Here is a 24,623-nt window from a genome sequence, read left to right on the forward strand (position 1 = left end):
CCCCAGTTCATATTATGTCACACTATAGTACCTCCATTTCATGTTGTGCCACATTAATGTACCCCAGTTCTTATTATGTAACATTATAGTGCCCTCCACATTACGTACAATGAGCAGATCAGATTATGTAGGGTGACCAGACTATCCCTTTAACCTGGGACACCCATGAATTACACAGGTTCTGTGGCTGGCTAACTACAAGCCTGCATTTCACCTGGTTTTAAGCAGCCACAGCACCTGTGTAATTCATGAGTGTCCCAGGTTAAAGGGATAGTCTGGTCACCCTAGATTATGCCACATTACAGTGCCCTCCAGTTCATATTGTGCCACATTACAGTGGCCTCCAGTTCAAATTATGCCTCATTTCCATTCTAACATCCACTACACACTCCTCTCACTAAAAAAATGTCACTCGATTCTGGATGGGCAATGGATCAGACCCAATTGTTTAGCAGGCAAATCTGGGAAATTGGTATGCAACTTTATAACCTGGGTCCAGGCCCCCCTAAGCCTCTGGGCCCCATAGCAATGGCACTACTTGCATCCACTATAGTCCGTCCATGCTTAGAACTTAGATGTTTGTTGTACTGTAGTAAAATATTTGTTAAAAGGGGCCCCAAAACTATCTTGCCTGATGGACTCTTCTTCTTCTAATGATACTAGCTCTGAGCTGATGTTAGAAACAGAGTCCGGGAGAATTCTCTGTGAACAGAGCTTTGGGTACAACAGCAGATCATAAAATATACTGTACTAATCTTATCAGGAAAGATGAGGGCTTAATCCTTTCACACCTATCTGCATTTAAGGCACTTTTCACACATTATTAAACCCATGGAAAGCTCAATGTTAAAGTACAAAGCTAAGTTATTGATGAATTAATTAATGAACTGAAACATACGTTGTGTTAAAATGAAACCAATTTTCCACCCAAATAAGGGTAAGTTAATAAATAAAGAAAATGATGTATACTGCAGTTAACAGACACTTTTAGTACAGGTTTTATTTGCAATTGACGATGTCATGTGCTCTGCCATGTTCCTGGTAATCAACCTAGTTGCTTTCTTAATTACCTGATGTGCTGCTACCTGGAGGGCTCTCATTATTATTGTCTGGCTCTTTCCCAGGATGTAATGATATCAGTGATGAGAACTCCCTGGGTTTCCATACATCTCGAGTGCTTCTTGTTTCCTGTTCAAAAGCACTCACTTTTGTCCATCCAAGTGGTTTGGGAGCTTAAAAAAATAAAATAAAATAACTTTTTTTTTCTAATAGAAATGAAATATATGATTATAATATGATACATAAACTCAGAGTATATGTAAACTAGACAACATTTTATTTTCCTCAAATACTCTACAAATAATTTGATATGTCCTGAATCACGGAGCCATAGTAATGTGGGAACTTGGTGCTGTCACCTGTACAACATCAACAGCGTGCAAACATATAATAGGCATCAGTTTACTCCACTGCCCCAGCTTCTGCATTATGTGCCCGGCTCACTTCATTGATGCTTGTCACACTCCGCACTTTTAAAAGTACTTTCTTACCTATGCGATGTCTGCCCTGGCTGGCGCAAAGGTCCATGCGCGTTATATCCACATATCGCTCTCAGGAGGTCCACCAGCGCTGATCCAGCAAGAAGTCTTCTGCAGCGGCTGCTGCTTCTGTGCATAGCACTTCACAGCGCTGTTTTCAATTGTTTCAGTGTTTATTTCTCATTGTGCTCACTTCCTAATGTTTGGGCCTAGTCAGAGTTACACTCCAAATTCAGACAGGGACGCTGCCATTTTGGATTACATCAGCTGATCCTCCATTGTCCAATCCTGGAGCTCCTTTCATCAGCTGACTGCAACATCCAATAAATCCACACTGCAAGTTATAAAGGTAACTTCCTGGGATTACCAATTCGTCAGTACAACAGTCTCTATCCAGGAAGTAACAGCTCTCTGATGAGCGCCTTCATTCTAGTGACTTTGTATGATCCAGTCTGTCCTGATTACATTCCGGCTACCAATGTTATTTGGACTTTGCCTTTCTTCAGTGTCTTTCTACAATACTGCCAGTGTTATGATTCCGGATAAAGCCCGGTGAGCACTCCAGTCCGTTCTGGTTCCATTCCGGATGCTATTGTCATTTGAACTGTATGTTTGTGCAATACTGCCAGTGTTAAGATTCCGGATCAAGCCCGGTGAGCACTCCATTCCGTTCTGGTTCCATGCCTGATACTATTGTCATTTGAACTGTGTCTTACTTTAATACTGTCAAGATTCCAGATCAAGCCCGGTCAGCACTACAGTCCAATCCAGTTTCATTTTGGATATTATTGTTATTTGAACTTTGTATTCTGCAGTCCAATCAGGATATTATTGTTATTTGAACTCGGTCTTCTTCAGTCCAATCCAGTTTCATTCCAGTAATCATTCCTGTGGAATCATGGCTGTGGTTCTTTAATAAAAGTTTTATTCTCTGTGTCAGCTCCATCCACAAACGCCTGTCCAAACCAAACCCAACCCTCAGGCGTGACAATGCTAACAGAGTAGCCAACCAGATATGACACAAAGAAGAAGCAGAAGAAAGGTCAGCACTGATGGGGTGGAGTGAGTGCTTATGAGCGGGCGAGTAGTGAGTGCTTTTGAGCGGGGTGTGTGTGTGTCGGGTGAAGATTCTGTTTCGCTAGGGTGTTGGTAGTAGACTTTGCCTCTGAGTAACTGAGATGAAAGTATGCCCCTTAACGATGAGCTTGCTATTTTGGATGGCCTATGCTCAAGTAAGAAATTCAAACTTCATTTTTTTTTTTTTTTTTTTTTTTACATATTATGCTCTACAAGTTTAGTGTACATCAATGAAGCTATTCTGTGTGACAAAATGAATATATGTTTAAACAATATGATCAGAAATGTATAGTTGATGTCATCCTTAACGGCTAACTAAGCCAACTTAAATAAAGACACAGTGCCGGCGCTAACTGCTCAGTAAAGCAGAGAGGCACCAGGCTAGAGAGGCGCTCTCCCCACTTTGCTGTTATCCACTCACTGTTGCTGCCGGCTGCTGCTGCTCCTGTCAAACTGTGTGACAGGCAGCGGCGCCGGCAGTGTGCAGAGCCCTGCTTCTTCATCCCTCACTCACTGCCAGCCCTGCTCCCTCTGCCGAGCAGAGCTCCCAGATGCAGCGCTCCTCCTTCTCCACACACACCCGTTTGGCTGAAAGGCAAGGCAATATACATTCAGTAGTGCCTGCATGCTGTGCTGTGGAGCACTACAAATCACCACAGCGTCTCCACAGCACTGATCACAGGACGTCCGCCAGGGGAAGGGGTTGTTTTCTGGGGTCGGGTCTACAGTTAGATGACAGACAGGCTGGGAGGTGTGCTGTGTTCACAGTGCACAGGAAGTGAAAGCAGAAAGGAACTCTGTGTTCCATTTCTACTTTCCCTCACTCTTGCTGCATATTGAAAGCAACTGGACTCCTTCATCCAGAGACCAGTCTGCTGCTTGCCAGAGGAACAAGCTTACCTGTCACCCATGTAAGTGGAGTGGCCAGCTTTATCCATTTAATGTGGTACAGTATCTCTATGTATCACAGAGCTATTTCTATATATTCAGTTCCCTCACTATGTCTTCCTTGGGACCCGCGATGCTTCTAGGGCCCACAGCTCCCCCTGCACACAGTCATCTCTAAGGCCCGTGACTACCCCTCGCGAAGAACAGCTGCAGGTGCCCCCTAATCCCCCCAAAACTAGTGGGTGTGAACCACACTCCATGCAGCATCCCTGGCCCACAGCAACACCCCCCCTCCCCATGCAGGGGCTGCAGAGAGCCATGGGGATGCCGCTTGCTCTCATCCTCTGTTCCCTGGTAGCCCCCGGGACAGCTGCCTGGGCAGACTCTAACTCCGCAGCTGCTGGTGGTTGGGTTCACATGAAGAGGCTTTCCACAGAGGAGCTGGGGGTGCCCCCTATGCAGGTGTGTGTGTGTGTGTGTGTGTGGGGGGGGGGGGGGGGGTACAGGGTGCTCCCTATGGGAGTCCCAGGCTGCACTATGGAGGTGCAGTATCTATCTGAAGCCTCTATCTGTCCTTACTGTATGTCCCTGCTGCCCCTCTCTGTCCCTACATCCCTGCTGCCTCTGTCCCTATGTCCCTGCTGCCTCTCTCTGTCCCTACTGTATATCGTTGCTGCTCCTCTCCCTGTCCCTTACTGCCCAATTCTCTGTCCCTACATTCCTGCTGCCTCTCTCCCTACGTCCTTGCTGCCTCTCTCCATATGTCCTTGCTGCCTCTCTCTGTCCCTATATACTTGCTGGCTCTCTGCTCCTCTGTCCCTGCTGCCCCTCTCTCTGTTCCTATGTCTTTGCCGGCACTATCTCTCTGCCACTACATCACTGCTGCCCCTCTCCCTACGTCCTTGCTGCCTCTCTCCCTATGTCCTAGCTGCCTCTCTGTCACTATATCCTTGCTGGCTCTTTGTTCCTATGTCCCTGCTGGCTCTCTCTGTCCCTGCTGCCCCTTTTTCTGTCCCTACATCCCTGCTGCCTTTCTCTGTCTCTGCTCTCTCTCTCTGTCCCTATGCCCCTGTTGGCTTTCTGTCATACTCCAGAGTGTTGAATGCAGGTGGCATGGGGAGGCGGTGCAGGGCTTTGTCTTGGAATGCTCCTGTGTGCATGTGCCTGGGCCCACCACCTCATTTCACTCTGCCCCCCTTCATAATGTGTAGGAAGCATTACTGTGGGCACTGTGTGTATAAATGGCACTATTGTGGGCATTATGTGTAAGGGGCACTACTACTGTGGTAATGTGTGTAAGGGTTACTACTGTGTAGCTTAATGTGAATAAAGGACACTACTGTGGCGTAATATGAATCAGGGGCGCTACCTGCGGTGTAATGTGAATAAGGTTATGCTACTGTGTGGCGTACTTTTAAATGTAGGTACTGTAGTGTGGCCATGGCCATTCCTTGTGAGACCACACCACTTTTTTTGTGTGCAGCGCGCGCCTTCGCCGCGCACTGTCCCTTTATGGAGTATGGGAGGGCGCAAATTTATAGTTTGCAGGGGGCGCCAAACACCCTAGCACCGGCCCTGTAAAAACACATAATATCTAAACACAATAAATTAGATCACAGGTTCTCAAACTCGGTCCTCAGGACCCCACACAGTGCATGTTTTGCAGGTCTCCTCACAGAATCAAAAGTGAAATAATTAGCTCCACCTGTGGACCTTTTAAAATGTGTCTGTGAGTAATTAATACACCTGTGCACTTGCTGTGTTACCTGCAAAACATGCACTGTGTGGGGTCCTGAGGACCGAGTTTGAAAACCCCTGAATTAGATGATTATAATATTCCATCCATGTTTATATTTCCCAGTGCATCTCTGCACGTCTTTAACATGAGAAGACTTGTCCTGAATAAAAGGCAAGGTCAATCTCCTAGTATCAATCTTTAAGTGTACATGCTAAGTTGTAATATGGGACACACCTCTTTCTCCATCATTGTAAATTGCCTCTATTAAAAGAAAAGGCATTTCTCCAGATTTTGTGTAATTTGAATATTCTGATAGGTCTATGGAATCAAATTCAAACAAGTCTGAAAGACAAAGCAAAGGTTAAATGCATTGGTAGTCTCCAAGCATAGTGTGAGCAACAATAAAATCTCTGAAGATAACTTTTTACTAAAATGTACTTGAAAACATATTGTCCTTACGTCAGTGTACAAGTAGTTGTGAACATTTGTAAATCTTTTGTGGTATTATGCATAAGTCATTATTACGAGAGTGTTTTATGAGGCATAAGGCATTACTTTTTTAATTTTTAGAGTACATATGACCAGGGTCTGAGCACTTTATTTCATTAGCAATCTTCATCATTAGGAGCAGAGTTTAGTTACTGCAGTTCAAAATTGGCTACAGTGGATTTTGTGGGAACCAGGGGGTATAAAGAGTTGGCTTTCTTACTGTGGATTGATGGCTATTGTAGAGGTAATGAGAACAAGACCAGTGGGAGCCCCTGAGCTCCATTTAGAGTGGAGAGAGGTGGGGAAGCTATAAGCAAGTTACCCCTTTGAAAAGGTCCCAGAAGTATGAAAACAGTTGAAGTGCTGCCTTGATGTCAGGAGTCAGCAGCAACATCTGTAGTCAATGGGTGGACAGGGAGTTGCCTTCAGTAAGTATTGCCTTTGGCGGGTTAACCATCTATGATGCCAACGCTGCTTAACATCGATGGCAGGAAACCATTAACAGGTTACCGTGGATGGTTTGCAACCATAGATGGAAATCGCTGCTGTGGGGTATGTCAGGCAGTGAACCAATCAGGAATGGTACAAGGCTTAGTGGTGCATCAGGGTGGACTAACCTCCAAAAATAAACTGCTGCCTCACAGCCATCTATGGCGGAGCCACCAATGGTTATTTTAACTCTCGATGGTCAATAGCCATTTCTAGCCTCAATTCTTCATATCACCGAACGAGTACTAGCAACTACATCGTACAGCCTCTATAGAAGATGAGAGGAGTGCTGCCCAGCACTATAAAGGCCAGTGAGAGACCTCCTGTGAGTAAAGGATGGAAACAGACACCCATGTTGTGAGGGTGAGCACCTCAAAGAAATGAAAAGAGGATACCTGTTTGAAAACTGTTCCTACTATATAGTGAGGGGAGTTGCTGTAAGGTGGCAGCATGGCTAGAGAAGTCAAGATGGAGACAGTCCTGTGTAACTACATATGAGAGAGCCCACAACTGAAAGAATACACTGGTAAACTGTTGCTTAACAGTAACCTTATATAGGAGGAAGGGGAGGCTACTGCAAACTCACAGCATGGCTGTACCAGAAACAGAGTGAGAACTATAAATTTATTGCTGTGATATTTATGTAAACTTGGAGATATGAGACCAAAGTATTCCTACTACACCAAACAACAGATAGCAGGGATGCAGAGCAGGGAGAGCGCATCTCCAGCCTGGCGCCTACCTGCACTGCATCCCTTTGCTGAGCGGGTTGCACCAGCCCTGGTTACCAGTTTTCTACCGTATTCAATAAAAAACACTTTTACTCGCATACAAGGCTATTAACCAAACTGCACCAACCTTCATCTCTTCACTCATCTCAAAATATCTCCCTAACCGACCTCTCCGCTCTGCGCAAGATCTGCATCTCTCACCACACGCACTTCTTGCTCCCACTCAAAATAAGAGGACTCTATTCGTGCTGCGCCCATTCTGTGGAATGCTCTCACACTCACAATACGACTGGTCTCTAGTCTCCAAACCTTCATACGTTCCCTGAAAACTCACCTCTTCAGGCAAGCTTATTAAATTTGGGACCCACCCACATAACATTCAATGACTACCTATTTAATTACATCCTCTCTGTACAGTGCACAATTAACTGCACATATTTTGTTTTCCTTCACTTTCACACCCTCCTGACCCTTGGACAACATTGCTGGGTGACCAAATCATACAGCCCATTAAGAACCTTTGCAATCTGGTGGACCATCGATCCTTGTGTATTAACGCCTATTTCCCTATAGATTGTAAGCTTATGAGCAGGGCCTTTCTACCTCTGTGTCTGTCTGTTTTAACCCAGTTTTGTTCTATTACTATTGTTCCAATTGTAAAGTACAACAGAATATGCTGCGCTATATAAGAAACTGTCAATAAATATATAAATCCATATGTAGAAACAGAGTACCATCAACAGTTGCGGTTGACCCATGCCTACACAGAATAATACGGATGCAGTCATAACGGCACCATGTTTTCAATTCCAAGCGATCACAGCAGATGTCAGATACACGTCCCGAAAATGGGCATGACACACCTGCGTTTTTCCAACCACTCCCAACAAACGCCATGTTAACACCTATGAACGGCGATCACAATGCGGCTTTCAGGCATGCACAGTGCATTCGCAGTGCTTGCACAGTCTTCCAATAATCAGCTGATATACGTTTTTGGAATATTTATTTATTTATTTATTCTTCGTTTCTTATATAGTGCAGCAAATTCCATTGCGCTTTCCAATTGGACACAATGATCAAACAAAACTGGGTAATAACAAACAGTCATAGAGGTAGGAAGGCCCTGCTCGCAAGCCTACAATCTATAGAATATAGAATACCGCGATCCAAGCTGAATGAGGGACAATTTTTTTTTTACAATAAGATTTATTCAGCAAAGAACTATTACATAATTGCTTGGAGGCTATCTGTGAGGGAAAAGAAAAATTGTGGCCCTCTAACTATAGTAATTTTCTTAATACAGCACTTTGACAAACCTATTATACAAAAATCACAGAAGAAAACAGTCTCCCAAATAGGAAGTATAAAATCCTGGTTGATACAACATATAACGAAAGTCAATACCAGAGGCGTATCTAGGGTAGGGTGAGTGGGGCACGTGCCCTGGGCGCCTTGGCAGGTCCAGGAGAGGGGGGGCGCCGCCGGCGGCCAGGGCATCATGCCCCACTCGCCCCTGTCAAGCCGAAATGTGAGGGGAGGAGAGTGCAGCGTCTCTCCCTCCCCTCACCGCCGCTTCAGAACTAGTAGCACTGCCAGCAGCGCTGCTGTGTCCGGTCTCCGGCGGCGTTAGCCAATCAGAGCTTGAGGACCGGCTCCTGATTGGCTGCCGGTCCGCGAGCTCTGATTGGCTAGCGAACCGGCGCCAGACAGCCTCCGGAGACCTGGAGCGGTGAGGGGATAGAGAGGCGCTGCGCTCTCCTCCCCTCACATATCATCAACATTCAACAAGCGGCGCACAGTGGGGCATGTATCTGGCACCAAATGGGGCATGTAACTGGCACTGAGTGGGGCATGTAACTGGCACTAAATGGGGCATGTAACTGGCACTGAGTGGGGCATGTAACTGGCACTGAGTGGGGTATGTAACTGGCACTGAGTGGGGCATGTAACTGGCACTGAGTGGGGCATGTATCTGGCACAGTGGGACATGTATCTGGCACTGAGTGGGGCATGTATCTGGCACTGTGGGGCATGTAACTGGCACTGTGGGGCAATGTAACTGGCACTGTGGGGCAATGTAACTGGCACTGTAGGGCATGTATCTGTAACTGTGGGGCATGTATCTGGCACTGTGGGGCAATGTAACTGGCACTGTGGGGCATGTATCTGTAACTGTGGGGCATGTATCTGGCACTGTGGGGCAATGTAACTGGCACTGTGGGGCAATGTAACTGGCACTGTGGGGCATTGTATCTGGCACTGTGGGGCAATGTAACTGGCACTGTGGGGCATTGTATCTGGCACTGTGGGGCATTGTATCTGGCACTGTGGGGCATGTATCTGGCACTGTGGGGCAATGTAACTGGCACTGTGGGGCAATGTAACTGGCACTGTGGGGTAATGTAACAGGCACTGTGGGGCAATGTATCTGGCACTGTGGGGCAATGTATCTGGCACTGTGGGGCAATGTATCTGGCACTGTGGGGCAATGTAACTGGCACTGTGGGGCATGTATCCGGCACTGTGAGGCATTGTATCTGGCACTGTGGGGCAATGTAACTGGCACTGTGGGCCATTTTCAGTGGCCACACCCCTTCTGGAGCGTGGCCACACCCCTTCTGGAGTGTGGCCACGCCCGGGCGTGCGCACATGCTTCTTTTAGTGTGTTTTTATTTGGTGGGGGCGCCATTTTCCATCTTGCCCTGGGCTCCGAAAACCCTAGCTACGCCTCTGCTCAATACAAGATGTGAAGATGGTCCTGCTTGTGAGACTTTATAATGAAGTAAGTGGACAAAAAGAGATAAGTATAATAGATAAGAATTTGTATGCTGAAGATAATTTCTTTAATGCACATACTGTAGCAATGTATCTAATGAAATTGGTCAGCTCCATAGCATGTGCTCTTGTGCATTATTAAAAAAATGGTAGGAAGAACCTTCAGGCCATACAGTGCCTCTAGATCTCAGGAAAATTAGGCCCAAGAAGCAGGGGCGGATTAAGGGGGTAATTCAGACCTGATCGCTAGGCTGTGTTTTCTCACAGCCTTGCGATCAGGTCCGAATTGCACATGCGTATGCACCGCAATGTGCAGGCGCGACGGACCACAGCAACAGGGATCGATGCATAGCGATGGGATGGTGCAAAAAAAAGCAATCGCACGGGCGATCGCAAGGTGACTGACAGGAAAAGGGCATTTGTGGGTGGCAACTGACCATTTTCAGGGAGTGTCTGGAAAAACGCAGGCGTGTCCAAGTGTTGGAAGGGTGGGTGTCTGACGTCCGGTCCTGGACAGGCTGAAGTGATTGCAGTGGCTAAGTAAGTCCTGGGCTACGCAGAGACTGCACAAAATCAGTTTGTGCAGCTCTGTTACACATGCGTTCGCACACTTGCACAGCTAAAATACACTCCCCCGGTGGGTGGTGACTATCTGATCGCAGGGCTGCAAAAAATTGCTGCCCAGCTGACAGGTCTGAATTAGGCCCTAAGAGAGGAGAGGGCCCGTGTGCAGGCTATGTGCAGATCCCCTCCTTGCTGGCAGTGGCAGATTCAGACAGGAGAAGATCAAATAAGAGAGGAGAGGATCAAATAACATCCCATCACCTAATGGTGGTATCTGTAATACAGAAGAATTAGTGAACTTAAATAAAGTGTGTATATCACCCAATCATTTTTAGATTTTGTTGGATTATGCACTATGCCAAAAAAACAATATATTTTACAATTTATCTAATTATTTAAATACAAAGGAAAATACTTCAATGATTAAAACATAAGGAAACAAATTCTAAATAATCTAATCAATAATAATTCAATTTAAATATAGCAATAATTCAATCCAAATATAGTAAATTGATAGTAAAATTAAATAAATTCTTAAATGAACAAAACTGTAGAGATTTATGTATACAAAAATAGGACAGGTTACCATGATTCTATTACAAATAGTGGATGACAATAACTCCTACTTTTAACCTGTAGCAAATTCAATATAATAATATTAATAATATAATAATATTAAATATCTCATATGCTGAATGTCAAAGATTTGAATATACTGCAAGTAAAAATATATATTAGAATAAACAATTTGTTGTATTAATGTGCATAACTGTCAATGTTATTATAAGCTCTCTAAAAAGTATGACACCTGTAAATAATTGTGATACAAGTGTGATTGAACACTCTTCAGCTACAATCGTACACCACAAATTCTCAATTGTTCTCTTTGCAAAGCTATCACCACAAACCAGAGTGTTGAAGGTTTCACAGATACCATTAATACATCTCTCTATAACACGAGGTTTCAATCCTGATGGCCCGTCAAACAAATAAGTACAGTAACTTTGCTAAACCACAAAGAAAATAAATGCGTATTTATGGAAATCTAGTTTAATAGATTTATACTTACAGTGTTTGTTAATACCGATTCTGATTGTTGTTGAGCTGAAAGCTTGAAAACCATACCATTATAGTGTCAGAGGAGGTTCACATAATTATCTGGCTGCTACAGGTCAGGTGAGTTGTGGCCATGTATTTAAGAAATTACATAACACAGCTTTGCTTACAGCAGCATAGCTGTACACACAGTACACATGAACAGGCACACACGTTTTTAATCAATAGTTATAGGTACAGGGTAAAATCCAGACGCGGTGTAGCCAGAACTTTCTGGGCCCCAAAACAACATTCTGAAGAGGCATCATCCTCAATGCTACTAAAAATACCTCTCCCTAATTTAGGGTTCCCAACCTCAGTCCTCAAGGCACAATAACTGTCTGGGTTTTAGTGAAATCTCTGCTTGACCACAGGTGGTTAAATCCAAGTAACATGTGCTCGAGTATGACTAACCTTAAATGCTGGACTGACAGTGTGCTTTGAGGACCGAGGTTAGTTCATTTCATGTCCCATACAATAGTAGTGCCTTCGTTAATTTTATGAACCATAGTAGAGTCCTAGTTTGTATATGCCTCATAGCAGTGGCTTAATTCATTTGCTGCCCCCACAGTAGTGCCCTTGTTAATTTTTATGGCCTAGTTCATAATATATCACTCAGTACCCCTAGCTCATGTTATGTGTTTTGGTTTTGGATTCGGTTCCGCGGCCGTGTTTTGGATTCAGACGCGTTTTGGCAAAACCTCCCTGAAAAAATGTTTTGTCGGATTCGGGTGTGTCTTGGATTCGGGTGTTTTTTTTCAAAAAACCCTCAAAAACAGCTTAAATCATAGAATTTGGGGGTAATTTTGATCCTTTAGTATTATTAACCTCAATAACCACAATTTCCACTAATTTCCAGTCTATTCTGAACACCTCACAATACTATTTTTAGTCCTAAAATTTGCACCGAGGTCGCTGGATGACTAAGCAAAGCGACCCAAGAGGGCGGCACAAACACCTGGCCCATCTAGGAATGGCACTGCAGTGTCAGACAGGATGGCACTTAAAAAAAATTGGCCCCAAACAGCACATAATGCAAAGAAAAGAGAAAAAGAGGTGCACTGTGGTCGCTGGATGGCTAAGCTAAGCGACACAAACACCTCAATATCACAGGAATTATTCGTTCTAATCAATGGTATTATTGCTCCAAATCACTGGAAGAAAATGACAAAATCACTGGAATTATTCGTTCTAATCAATGGTATTATTGGTCCAAATCACTGGAAGAAAATGACAAAATCACTGGAATTATAAGTTCTAATCAATGGTATTATTGGTCCAAATCACTGGAAGAAAATGACAAAATCACTGGAATTATTCGTAAACATTTGTAGAAAGTCGCTGCTTTCTGATTACAGAAATGCTCAGATATTCCTGCGAATCCACAATCCCTTCCCAGAGGAAAAAGAAATTGAGAAACCGTTGTTTGAGAACGTTTGTTCTCTTTCCCCTACAAAGGAACAAACCACTTTCCAAGAAGACTGACGTTTTTGGAAGTGACACAGAGCTGCAAGATACAGTAATGGCCTACTGTACTGTACTATATATGTATACTGCTGGTCACCAAATGCTGCACTGTCCTACTATATACTGCTCACAATAATGCAGCACAGAGCTGCAAGATACAGCAATGGCCTACTGTACTGTACAACTATATACTTATGGTCACCAAAATGCTGCACTGTAATACTATATATACTGCTCACAAACATGCAGCACAGATATGGAATGGATACTTGCAGTGACACAGAGCTGCAAGATACAGCAATGGCCTACTGTACTGTACTATATTTGTATACTGCTGGTCACCAAATGCTGCACTGTCCTACTATATAGTGCTCACAATAATGCAGCACAGATATGGAATGGATACTTGCAGTGACACAGAGCTGCAAGATACTACAGCAATGGCCCAATGTACTGTACAACTATATACTGTTGGTCACCGAAATGCTGCACTGTCCTACTATATATTGCTCACAATAATGCAGCACAGATATGGAATGGATACTTGCAGTGACACAGAGCTGCAAGATACAGCAATGGCCTACTGTACTGTACTACTGTTATACTGGTGGTCCCCAGTCCCCACAATAAAGCACACTGAGCACAGATATTTGCAGTACACTGAGCACAGATATGGAGCGTTTTCAGGCAGAGAACGTAGATATTTTCAGCACACTGAGCACAGATATTTGCAGCACACTGAGCACAGATATTTGCAGCACACTGAGCACAGATTACGGAGCTTTTCAGGGAGAGAACGCAGCCACGCCCTCTCCGTTCAGTCTCCAATGCACGAGTGAAAATGGCAGCGACGCGCGGCTCTTTATATAGAATATGAATCTCGCGAGAATCCGACAGCGGGATGATGACGTTCGGGCGCGTTCGGGTTAACAGAGCAAGGCAGGAAGATCCGAGGCTGCCTCGGAACCGTGTGAAATAGGTGAAGCTCGGGGGGGTTCGTATCTCGGATAACCGAACCTGCTCATCTCTAATTGAAAGCACCTGTAGTTCATAGAATGCTACATTGTTTTGCCCCAGTTCATATTATGCCATATTGTAGTGCCCCAGTTTATATTCTACAACATTACAAGTTCCCCAGTTCATATTGTGCAGCAACACAGTGCCCTCAGTTCACATTATGACACACTATAATTCCCCAAGTTCAAAATGTGACACATTTTGCTGCTCCAGTTCATACTATTTAACATTAGATTGCCCTCCAGTACGTATTATTAAGTCACATTACAGTTCCTGCAGTATATCATAACATCAACTACACACACCCTCCAGTAAAACATCCATTACACACATATCTTTACCATTATATCATCCACTACACAAACCACTGAAAATGGAATGTCACCACTTTAGGCAGCCTTGACCTTTTAGTTTATCTCACCTTATTTGCTAATGGCAACACTTCAAGTGCTCCATCCCTATTGGCAGATTTTGAATCTTAAATGGCACACCCACGTCTGCAGGGCCCGTAAGACTGCAGTTTCTCAAAAGTGTAAAGACCGGTGAGGAGGGGGCGGGGACCAAACAGTTCCTAACTGAGGGAGACACTTTCTAATGCAGGAAATTCCACTTTAAGAGGAGATCTGGGACAGTCCTAGTTTCATATAATGAGAGTGTTTGTTTCTGCACAAGTCAGTATGTAATTTAAATATCAAAGGAACCAAAATGTGACAGTTTATCAGGATATGATCCTCTGTGTTTGTCGTTTTGGTGGTGCACCCAAGAGTCAGGAATTAGACATATACACGAGAGAAGAGAAACTTGACTCTTGTGTGGGCGCACTCTTCCTAAAAAATTAAATTAGAAGATCCTAAAATAAAACTTTTAATAAGTATTTAAAAGAAGCTGGTGTGTCAATAAGATAAAAACAAAAACAAAAAACATTATGATATACGATGGAACAGCTCTATTACATCAGTTAGCTGTCCTGCTCAATGGTATTGTATCTGACGAATATGTAGATACCAACAGTATTAGTATTATTTTTACCCAAATTGGGTTAATAGTTCATGCAAGGCCACATCCAATGCTCTGATGACTGCTTGAAACACGTTCTAGTTTAATGGATACAGAATATGCTTACAGGTAAGATAGAGAAGGTAAAAGTACAAATATATCACATTGGGCTGCTACTAACCCACTCGTAGGATTGGATATGTTGTTCCACTAAAAGTCTTAGTAGGGTGAAGGAAGAAAAGGGGTGAATCTGCTGTCAGTGTTAGGCTCACAGTATCCTAGTTTGGTAAAAAAAAAAAACTACAAAACTCGGTATTCCCAGGAGGTCTCCCATCCAGGTACTGACCAAGCCCAACACTGTTTAGCTTCCAAGATCGGACGGTATCGGGCGTTTACAGTGTGGTATGTTAGTAGGTTAGTGGTTATTGCCTCCTCTGGGATCACTGCAAATATATTAGGTATAAAGTAGTAGTAATCGGTCGGTCGGTCTCCCTGTATTCCACACAGTATTTCTCCTCTTGTTCTGTTTCCTCTCGAAATACCCATAAAGCAGAAAAAACGGGCAAAAAATAGTGTAACACTGTTTTATTTTTCTACACACAGAACAAATAACTGAAAGTTGACACACAAATATACAAGGATAATATCAGATAGTAGAGGTGATGTAATTACCGGATAATAAGAGAACTCAGCAAGTTCTCGAAATCGCATGGAAGTAAAAGCAATCTCAGGCAGCCACCCGGGTAAACAGCTCCCTGGAATCCGGCAGTCACTATTCCCCAACAATCGTCTGGACAATTCCTTGTACAACACCGACGCGTTTCGGGTCTATTCCAGACCCTTTTTCAAGGTTAGTGTGTCAGCTACAAATAACCAACTTTTTATATGAACATCCCCCAATCACATAGTCACATTAAAATCCTAAAAGGTAACACCTGTTACAAAAATGGCAGCCTCCATAAAGTTTGTTCTTGTAACCCTGGTAACCTTCTTACTACCAATCATATGATACCACATTTCCAACCACATGACATTATATCATGTGATCTCATTACTATTTCCCCATACAGGTTCATTATAGCCAACCTTTTAAGTATTGGGCGGGCACTTCCGCCCATAACCGGCGTCACATCCGTTTCTTTTAAAACCACATTAGCATTAAATAAAATCACTCCTTATAAACTATTAAGATACATATACAGCCGTTATATATTTCTCCCCCTAATGCGGTCAATTAGATAAAGTCCTCGTACTGTTTCGACCGCATTATCCTAGCGGACTTACACTTCCGCCCTTACTCCGCTATTGCGCTGACGTCATATCCGCCCGGTATCTTCTTCCATCGATGCGGCGTCGACGGACTGGCACTTCCGCCCTCATTCAGTTCCTACACGAATATCATATCCGCCCATAGTTGATGGTTAGAGCTACCGGGTTTCCTAGCAACCATATCCCAAAGTCATAGCATTGTCCATAGTCGATATAAAACGTCCTTATTACGAACATTAAAATTCATATAGCTTCTTGTGATTCACATTCTGATGTAGAAACTCTTCAGCTTTCAACAATTAATATAACTGTCAATAAAAATTTGTCATGTGGTTGGAAATGTGGTATCATATGATTGGTAGTAAGAAGGTTAACTGGGTTACAAGAACAAACTTTATGGAGGCTGCCATTTTTGTAACAGGTGTTACCTTTTAGGATTTTAATGTGACTATGTGATTGGGGGATGTTCATATAAAAAGTTGGTTATTTGTAGCTGACACATTAACCTTGAAAAAGGGTCTGGAATAGACCCGAAACGCGTCGGTGTTGTACAAGGAATTGTCCAAACGATTGTTGGGGAATAGTGACTGCCGGATTCCAGGGAGCTGTTTACCCGGGTGGCTGCCTGAGATTGCTTTTACTTCCATGCGATTTCGAGAACTTGCTGAGTTCTCTTATACGGTAATTACATCACCTCTACTATCTGGGATTATCCTTGTATATTTGTGTGTCAACTTTCAGTTATTTGTTCTGTGTGTAGAAAAATACAACGGTGTTACACTATTTTTTGCCCGTTTTTTCTGCTTTATGGGTATTTCGAGTGGAAACAGAACAAGAGGAGGAATACTGTGTGGAATACAGGGAGACCGACCTGTTATATGCTGATGATACAAGCTGCTCACAGGAACGTATACTGTTGATATATATATTTTGTTCTTAACTGGGATTTTATGTGGATATAGAAGGGCGCCCATTGTCCAGTTCACAAATTTTTGTCTTAGAATATGTTTTGAGATATGTATAGGGAGCGCCTTTATTGTGTTTTGGACTTAGGCTGCACCTTACTCTTGCGCACTTACCTGAAAGTCAGGCCTTTTGTATAATAAAGTAGTAGTAGTAAATTAAGTTTGGAGCTTAGATGTCAAAGTGAAAAGTGGAGCATATTAAAATAAAATCCTTGGTTCAAATAAATTATTCCCAGAAGAATCTAGTTTAGAATGGATCTGCTGTCTGCATTACACCAGGGATATGGACTACGCAACACCACTGAATCAATTTAGTAACCTGGAATCGGCGATGAGAGTCCACTTGGAAAAAGAGCATTTATGTAACAGTCTTAATTTTGGCGCTCAATCCCCACCCCCCCAGCTCATTTAACAAAGGCTGTAATTAAGGATACTCTCCAACAATTCCAAGCACTGATTAGCTCACCTGTATCTTTGAGGGTAAAATGGGAGCTTGGGAGAGGGATTATATTAATGTGGAGCTTTACTAAGAGGAAGAAATAGCGAGCACCACCTACATGAGCGCTAACAAGTTCCCTTCTTCAGGCTGGGCAACAAACGAGACCCAATTGTTTAACTGCCGATTTAGAAAACTTGGTAGAGAACTACAGTATATGAGCTAGGTACGGGGCCTCCTAATCCTCTCTGCTCCACAGCAATGGCACACACTACAGCTACGCCCATGAATCCAGGCATTCTACACAATGACTTGGTATTCCGGGACTGTTTGAATGCAAAGAATGATTTCACATATTGGGCCTAAGTTAAAGTTAAATATAAAATGCAATTTAAGTGTACACACAAAATATATACAGTATGTACACTAATTTCTATGGTTGTTGAAAGATACTTATAAATAAAAAGTGGGAAAACATCCACAGAGTGCGGTTGACCTTTGTTTAAATGCCCATAATGTGCTGAAGTTGCATAAGTTGTACACTATCAGAACTGGGTTGTTTTGTTGTATTTTAGTTTTACTATAAGAGGGATAATACACATTTTGTTTTATGTGGACCTGATTCAGCCCCATGCTCAAAAGATAGGAGCTGTGGTGCTGGTATTATTTTGGCGGTATGCCGTTTATTTAAAAAAAGTAAAAAAAAAAATTCTACAACAGCAAGCGCCGTGCTATTACTTATCTGGGGAAGCTTGTACTTTGCAAAAGGGCCAACAGATACACATTACAGAGAAATGTATAAATACTTTCCCTCAGAATGTGACGCAATTACGTGAGCACAGCCATACTGTACTGCTCATGTAAGCGTACAGAGGGCCTAATTCACACCTGATCGTAGATGTGCAAAAAAACGCACATCTACGATCAAAATCTTTGACATGCGGGGGAATGCCCAGCATAGGGCAAGTCCACCCCGCATGCTGGGTCCTGCCTCCCCAGACATGCGAAAGCATCGCACGTCAGCAATGCTTCCACACTTGCCGAGTAGCTCTCTGCCTGCGCAGCCTAGCTGCAAAGGCAGGTGGCTACCCGCCATGTTTTTGGCCGCAGCGGCTGCGTATGATGCCACGCAGCCGCCACTATCCATCCCAGCAACGGCCCAGACAAGCCTCCGTTGTCCGGACTGTGCCACCCCAAAGCCGCCGACAAGCCCCCAACCGCCTCTGCCTGTCAATAAGGCAGAGGGGATCGTACAAGTGAGATGCTGTCGCATCTCACTGTGTGCACAGGCGCAGTGCGGCTTCTGTGCATGCGCACACTGCACTGGCCTTCAGCCTGCGTACGTTGCAGTGACCAGGTCTGAATTAGGCTCAGAGTCACAACTACAAGATTCATTTGAATCTGCATATTGATGTATTCTTATGGCTTTTTTCTACACATGTATATGTACGGAAATGTGTGTTTTATGTGAAGTCAATAATAATAATACTAGTGATGAGCGAGGTTCGGTTTTACTCGGTTTTACTCGGTTCTCAAAACGGCATCTTATTGGCTATCCAAAACACGTGACATCCGTGAGCCAATAAGATGCCGTTTTGAGAACCGAGTAAAACCGAGTAAAACCGAGTAAAACCGAATCCGCTCATCACTAAATAATACTGTAAACTGTTGGACTGTGTTCCTTTTCAAGCTACAGTACATGCCTTGACACTAACAATACCACTCATAAATAACTACTCAGGAGAAAAAAAATGTACTTAACTAGAAATATAATTATAATGTAATACATAATCTAAATATATTTAAACAGCAAGAAAGTGGTGCAACATAATAAAACAGTTGTTTTTCCATTAGAGAGGTAAAAGATATAGAGTTGGCAGCAATGCAAGACTGCACTTGGGTTTTGGGATACCCTATATGGTGCTAGAATGGGCCAGATGTGTGATCCTTCCTCCACATACCATCCTTCAGATGTACCTTGGGCAGGCAATGTGTTTCACCTAACTATAAAAAAAAAAAAAAGTAAAATATGCAGAGGTCATGTGACCTGATCAATGGATATTTCTGCTCTGAGGCAATTGAGAGGTTGCTGGAAGCATGGAAAATCCGCTGAGAGAAGCTAAACCGACTCTGGAGGTAAAGATGCACAAACTTGCAGGTGCTGCTGCTGCTGCAGATACTTTTTCTCTAACGTCCTAGAGGATGCTGGGGACTCCGTAAGGACCATGGGGATAGACTGGCTCCGCAGGAGACATGGGCACTTTAAGAAAGACTTTAGATCTGGGTGTGCACTGGCTCCTCCCTCTATGCCCCTCCTCCAGACCTCAGTTTACTACTGTGCCCAGAGGAGACTGGGTGCTTTTCAGGGAGCTCTCCTGAGCTTCCTGACAGAAAGTATATTTGTTAGGTTTTTTATTTTCAGGGAGCCTGCTGGCAACAGACTCTCTGCATCGAGGGACTGAGGGGAGAGAAGCAGACCTACTTCTGTGAGTTGAAAGGCTCTGCTTCTTAGGCTACTGGACACCATTAGCTCCAGAAGGATCGGTACGCAGGTCTTACCCTCGCCGTCCATCCCAAAGCCGCGCTGCCGTCCCCCTCGCAGAGCCGGAAGATAGAAGCCGGGTGAGTATGAGAAGAAAAGAAGACTTCAGAGGCGGCAGAAGACTTCATGATCTTCACTGAGGTAACGCACAGCAGTAAAGCTGTGCGCCATTGCTCCCATACACTTAACACACGGCAGTCACTGTAAGGGTGCAGGGCGCAGGGGGGGTGCCCTTGGCAGCATATAGACCTCTTTTTGGCACAAATTAGTATATATACAGCTGGGCACTGTATATATATATATATATATATATATATAAGAGCCCCTGCCAATTTTTACTGTTTTAAGCGGGACAGAAGCCCGCCGCCGAGGGGGCGTGGCTTCTCCCTCAGCACTCACCAGCGCCATTTTCTCCACAGCACCGCTGAGAGGAAGCTCCCCGGACTCTCCCCTGCTTATACCACGGTAGAAAGAGGGTTTTAAAGAAGAGGGGGGGCACATAATTAGGCACATATTGTATAAAACAGCGCTATCTGGGTAAACATAAAATTATTGTGTTTTTTTCCTGGGTCATATAGCGCTGGGGTGTGTGCTGGCATACTTTCTCTCTGTCTCTCCAAAGGGCCTTGTGGGGGAACTGTCTTCAGATGAGGATTCCCTGAGTGTGTGGTGTGTCGGTACGCGTGTGTCGACATGTCTGAGGTAGAAGGCTTTCAGGAGGAGGAAGAGGTGAAAATGAATGTGGTGTCTCCGTCAACAACGCCGACACCTGACTGGATGGATATGTGGAATGTTTTAAGTGCTAATGTAAACTTATTGCACAAAAGATTAGACAAAGCTGAAGCTAGGGAGCAGTCAGGGAGTCAACCCATGCCTGTCCCTATGTCGCAGGGACATTCGGGGTCTCAAAAGCGCCCACTATCCCAAATAGTTGACACAGATACCGACACGGATTCTGACTCCAGTATATATATGATTATTGCAATAAAAGATGTTTTGCACATCACAGAGGAACCCCCTGTCCCTGACACGAGGGCACACATGTATAAGGGAAAGAAACCTGAGGTAACCTTTCCCCCCTCACATGAGTTGAACGAATTATGTGAAAGCGCTTGGGAATCTCCAGACAAAAAACTGCAGATTCCCAAAAGGATTCTTATCGCGTGTCCCAACGGACAGGATACGGTGGGAATCCTCCCCTAGAGTGGACAAAGCATTGACGCGCTTATCCAAGAAGGTAGCGCTGCCATCCCAGGATACGGATACCCTCAGGGATCCTGCTGACCGCAAGCAGGAGGTTACCCTAAAGTCCATTTACACACATTCTGGTACCTTACTCAGACCGGCAATTGCGTCGGCCTGGGTTTGTAGCGCTGTAGCAGCATGGACAGATACCTTATCAGCGGAGATTGAGACCCTAGATAAGGATACCATTTTATTGACCCTAGGGCATATTAAAGATGCTGTCCTATATATGAGAGATGCTCAAAGAGACATTAGTCTACTAGGGTCTAGAATCAACGCTATTTCAATTTCTGCTAGACGAGTCCTATGGACCCGGCAATGGACAGGTGATGCCGACTCAAAAAGGCATATGGAGGTTTTACCTTACAAGGGTGAGGATTTGTTTGGAGAAGGTCTCTCGGACCTGGTCTCCACAGCTGCAGCTGGTAAATCTAATTTTTTGCCTTATATTCCCTCACAGCCTAAAAAAGCACCGCATTATCAAATGCAGTCCTTTCGATCACAGAGAAACAAGAAAGTACAAGGTGCGTCCTTTCTTGCCAGAGGTAAGGGTAGAGGAAAAAAGCTGCACAACACAGCTAGTTCCCAGGAACAGAAGGCCTCCCCGGCCTCTACAAAATCCACCGCATGACGCTGGGGCTCCGCTAAGGGAGTCCGCCCTAGTGGGGGCACGTCTTCGAATTTTCAGCCACATCTGGGTTAACTCACAGGTGGATCCCTGGGCAATAGAAATTGTTTCTCAGGGTTACAAGCTGGAATTCGAAGAGGTGCCTCCTCGCCGGTTTTTCAAATCGGCTCTACCATCTTCTCCCCAGGAAAGGGAGATAGTGTTAAATGCAATTCACAAATTGTATCTTCAACAGGTGGTGGTCAAGGTTCCCCTGCTTCAACAAGGAAGGGGATATTACTCGACCCTGTTTGTAGTCCCGAAACCGGACGGTTCGGTCAGACCCATATTAAATTTAAAACCCCTGAACCTATACTTGAAAAGGTTCAAGTTCAAGATGGAATCGCTAAGAGCAGTCATCGCCAGCCTGGAAGGGGGGGATTTTATGGTATCTCTGGACATAAAGGATGCATACCTTCATGTTCCCATTTATCCACCTCATCAGGTGTACCTAAGATTTGCGGTACAGGATTGTCATTACCAATTTCAGACGTTGCCGTTTGGTCTCTCCACGGCCCCAATAATTTTCACCAAGGTAATGGCGGAAATGATGGTGCTCCTGCGAAAGCAAGGTGTCACAATTATCACGTACTTGGACGATTTCCTCATAAAAGCGAGATCAAGAGAGCAGTTGCTGAACAACGTATCACTTTCACTGAAGGTGTTAAAGCAACACGGCTGGATTCTCAATATCCCGAAGTCGCAGTTGGTTCCTACGACTCGTCTGACTTTCTTGGGCATGATTCTGGATACGGACCAGAAAAAAGTTTATCTTCCAATAGAAAAGGCCCAGGAACTTATGACTCTGGTCAGGAACCTATTGAAACAAAAACAGGTGTCAGTGCAACATTGCACTCGAGTCCTGGGAAAGATGGTGGCATCGTACGAGGCCATTCCCTTCGGCAGGTTCCATGCGAGGACCTTCCAATGGGACCTACTGGACAAGTGGTCCGAGTCTCATCTACAGATTCATCAGTTGATCACCCTGTCCCCCAGGGCCAGGGTATCTCTCCTGTGGTGGCTGCGGAGTGCTCACCTTCTAGAGGGCCGCAGGTTCGGCATTCAGGACTGGATCCTGGTGACCACGGACGCGAGCCTCCGAGGTTGGGGAGCAGTCACACAGGGAAGAAATTTCCAAGGTCTTTGGTCAAGTCAAGAGACTTGTCTTCACATCAACATCCTGGAACTGAGGGCCATATACAATGCCCTACGTCTAGCGGAGACCTTACTTCGCGACCAACCAGTTCTGATCCAGTCAGACAACGTCACCGCAGTAGCTCATGTAAACCGCCAAGGCGGAACAAGGAGCAGAGTGGCGATGGCGGAAGCCACCAGAATTCTTTGCTGGGCGGAGAATCATGTAAGCGCACTGTCAGCAGTGTTCATTCCGGGAGTGGACAACTGGGAAGCAGACTTCCTCAGCAGACACGACTTGCATCCAGGGGAGTGGGGACTTCATCAGGAAGTCTTCGCACAGATTACAAGTCGGTGGGGACTGCCCCAGATAGACATGATGGCGTCCCGCCTCAACAAAAAGCTACAGAGGTATTGCGCCAGGTCAAGAGACCCTCAGGCAGTAGCTGTAGACGCCCTAGTGACACCGTGGGTGTTCCGGTCGGTTTATGTATTTCCTCCTCTTCCTCTCATACCCAAGGTGTTGAGAATAGTAAGAAAAAGAGGAGTGAGAACAATCCTCATTGTTCCAGATTGGCCACGAAGAACCTGGTATCCGGATCTGCAGGAAATGCTCACAGAAGATCCGTGGCCTCTTCCTCTGAGACAGGACCTGTTGCAACAGGGGCCCTGTCTGTTCCAAGACTTACCGCGGCTGCGTTTGACGGCATGGCGGTTGAACTCTATTAAGGTCCAGATTTCGGCCTTATCCATTTTCTTTCAAAAGGAATTGGTCTCTCTCCCTGAAGTACAAACTTTTGTGAAGGGAGTACTGCATATTCAGCCTCCTTTTGTACCTCCGGTGGCGCCTTGGGACCATAACATGGTGTTAAGTTTCCTTAAGTCACACTGGTTTGAATGAACCACTTAAAACGGTGGAGTTAAAATATCTCACTTAGAATGTGGTCATGTTATTAGCCTTGGCTTCGGCTAGGCGAGTGTCGGAATTAGCGGCTTTATCACAAAAAAGCCCCTATCTGGTTTTCCATATGGATAGAGCGGAATTGCGGACCCGTCCTCAATTCCTGCCAAAAGTGGTCTCATCTTTTCATATGAACCAACCTATTGTGGTGCCTGTGGCTACGCGTGACTTGGAGGATTCAGAGTCCCTTGATGTGGTCAGGGCTTTGAAAATTTACGTGGCCAGAACGGCTAGAGTCAGAAAAACAGAAGCACTGTTTGTCCTGTATGCAGCCAATAAGATTGGCGCCCCTGCTTCAAAGCAAACTATTGCTCGCTGGATCTGTAACACGATTCAGCAGGCACATTCTACGGCAGGATTGCCGTTACCTAAATCGGTCAAGGCCCATTCCACTAGGAAGGTGGGCTCTTCTTGGGCGGCTGCCCGAGGGGTCTCGGCACTACAGCTGTGCCGAGCTGCTACTTGGTCGGGTTCAAACACCTTTGCAAAGTTCTATAAGTTTGATACCCTGGCTGAGGAGGACCTCCTGTTTGCTCA

General features: G+C 44.7%; 1 protein-coding gene and 1 pseudogene across 3 annotated transcripts in view; both read right to left on the reverse strand.

The window, feature by feature from the left end:
* LOC135031779 (uncharacterized) overlaps positions 1-24,623 on the reverse strand; it is a 935,328-nt gene that overhangs the window by 438,581 nt on the left and 472,124 nt on the right. For all 3 annotated transcript variants that reach the window (XM_063954034.1, XM_063954035.1, XM_063954033.1), the window contains exons 17-18: positions 5,476-5,583; positions 1,071-1,232 (exon numbers count right to left, since the gene is read on the reverse strand). In XM_063954034.1, the coding sequence (XP_063810104.1) occupies positions 1,071-1,232; positions 5,476-5,583 (270 nt within the window). The remainder of the gene's footprint in view (positions 1-1,070; positions 1,233-5,475; positions 5,584-24,623) is intronic.
* On the reverse strand, positions 15,165-15,283 carry LOC135051553 (5S ribosomal RNA; annotated as a pseudogene).

This window comes from Pseudophryne corroboree, chromosome 2 (assembly GCF_028390025.1).
Source record: "Pseudophryne corroboree isolate aPseCor3 chromosome 2, aPseCor3.hap2, whole genome shotgun sequence".
Classification (NCBI taxonomy): Eukaryota; Metazoa; Chordata; class Amphibia; order Anura; family Myobatrachidae; genus Pseudophryne; species Pseudophryne corroboree.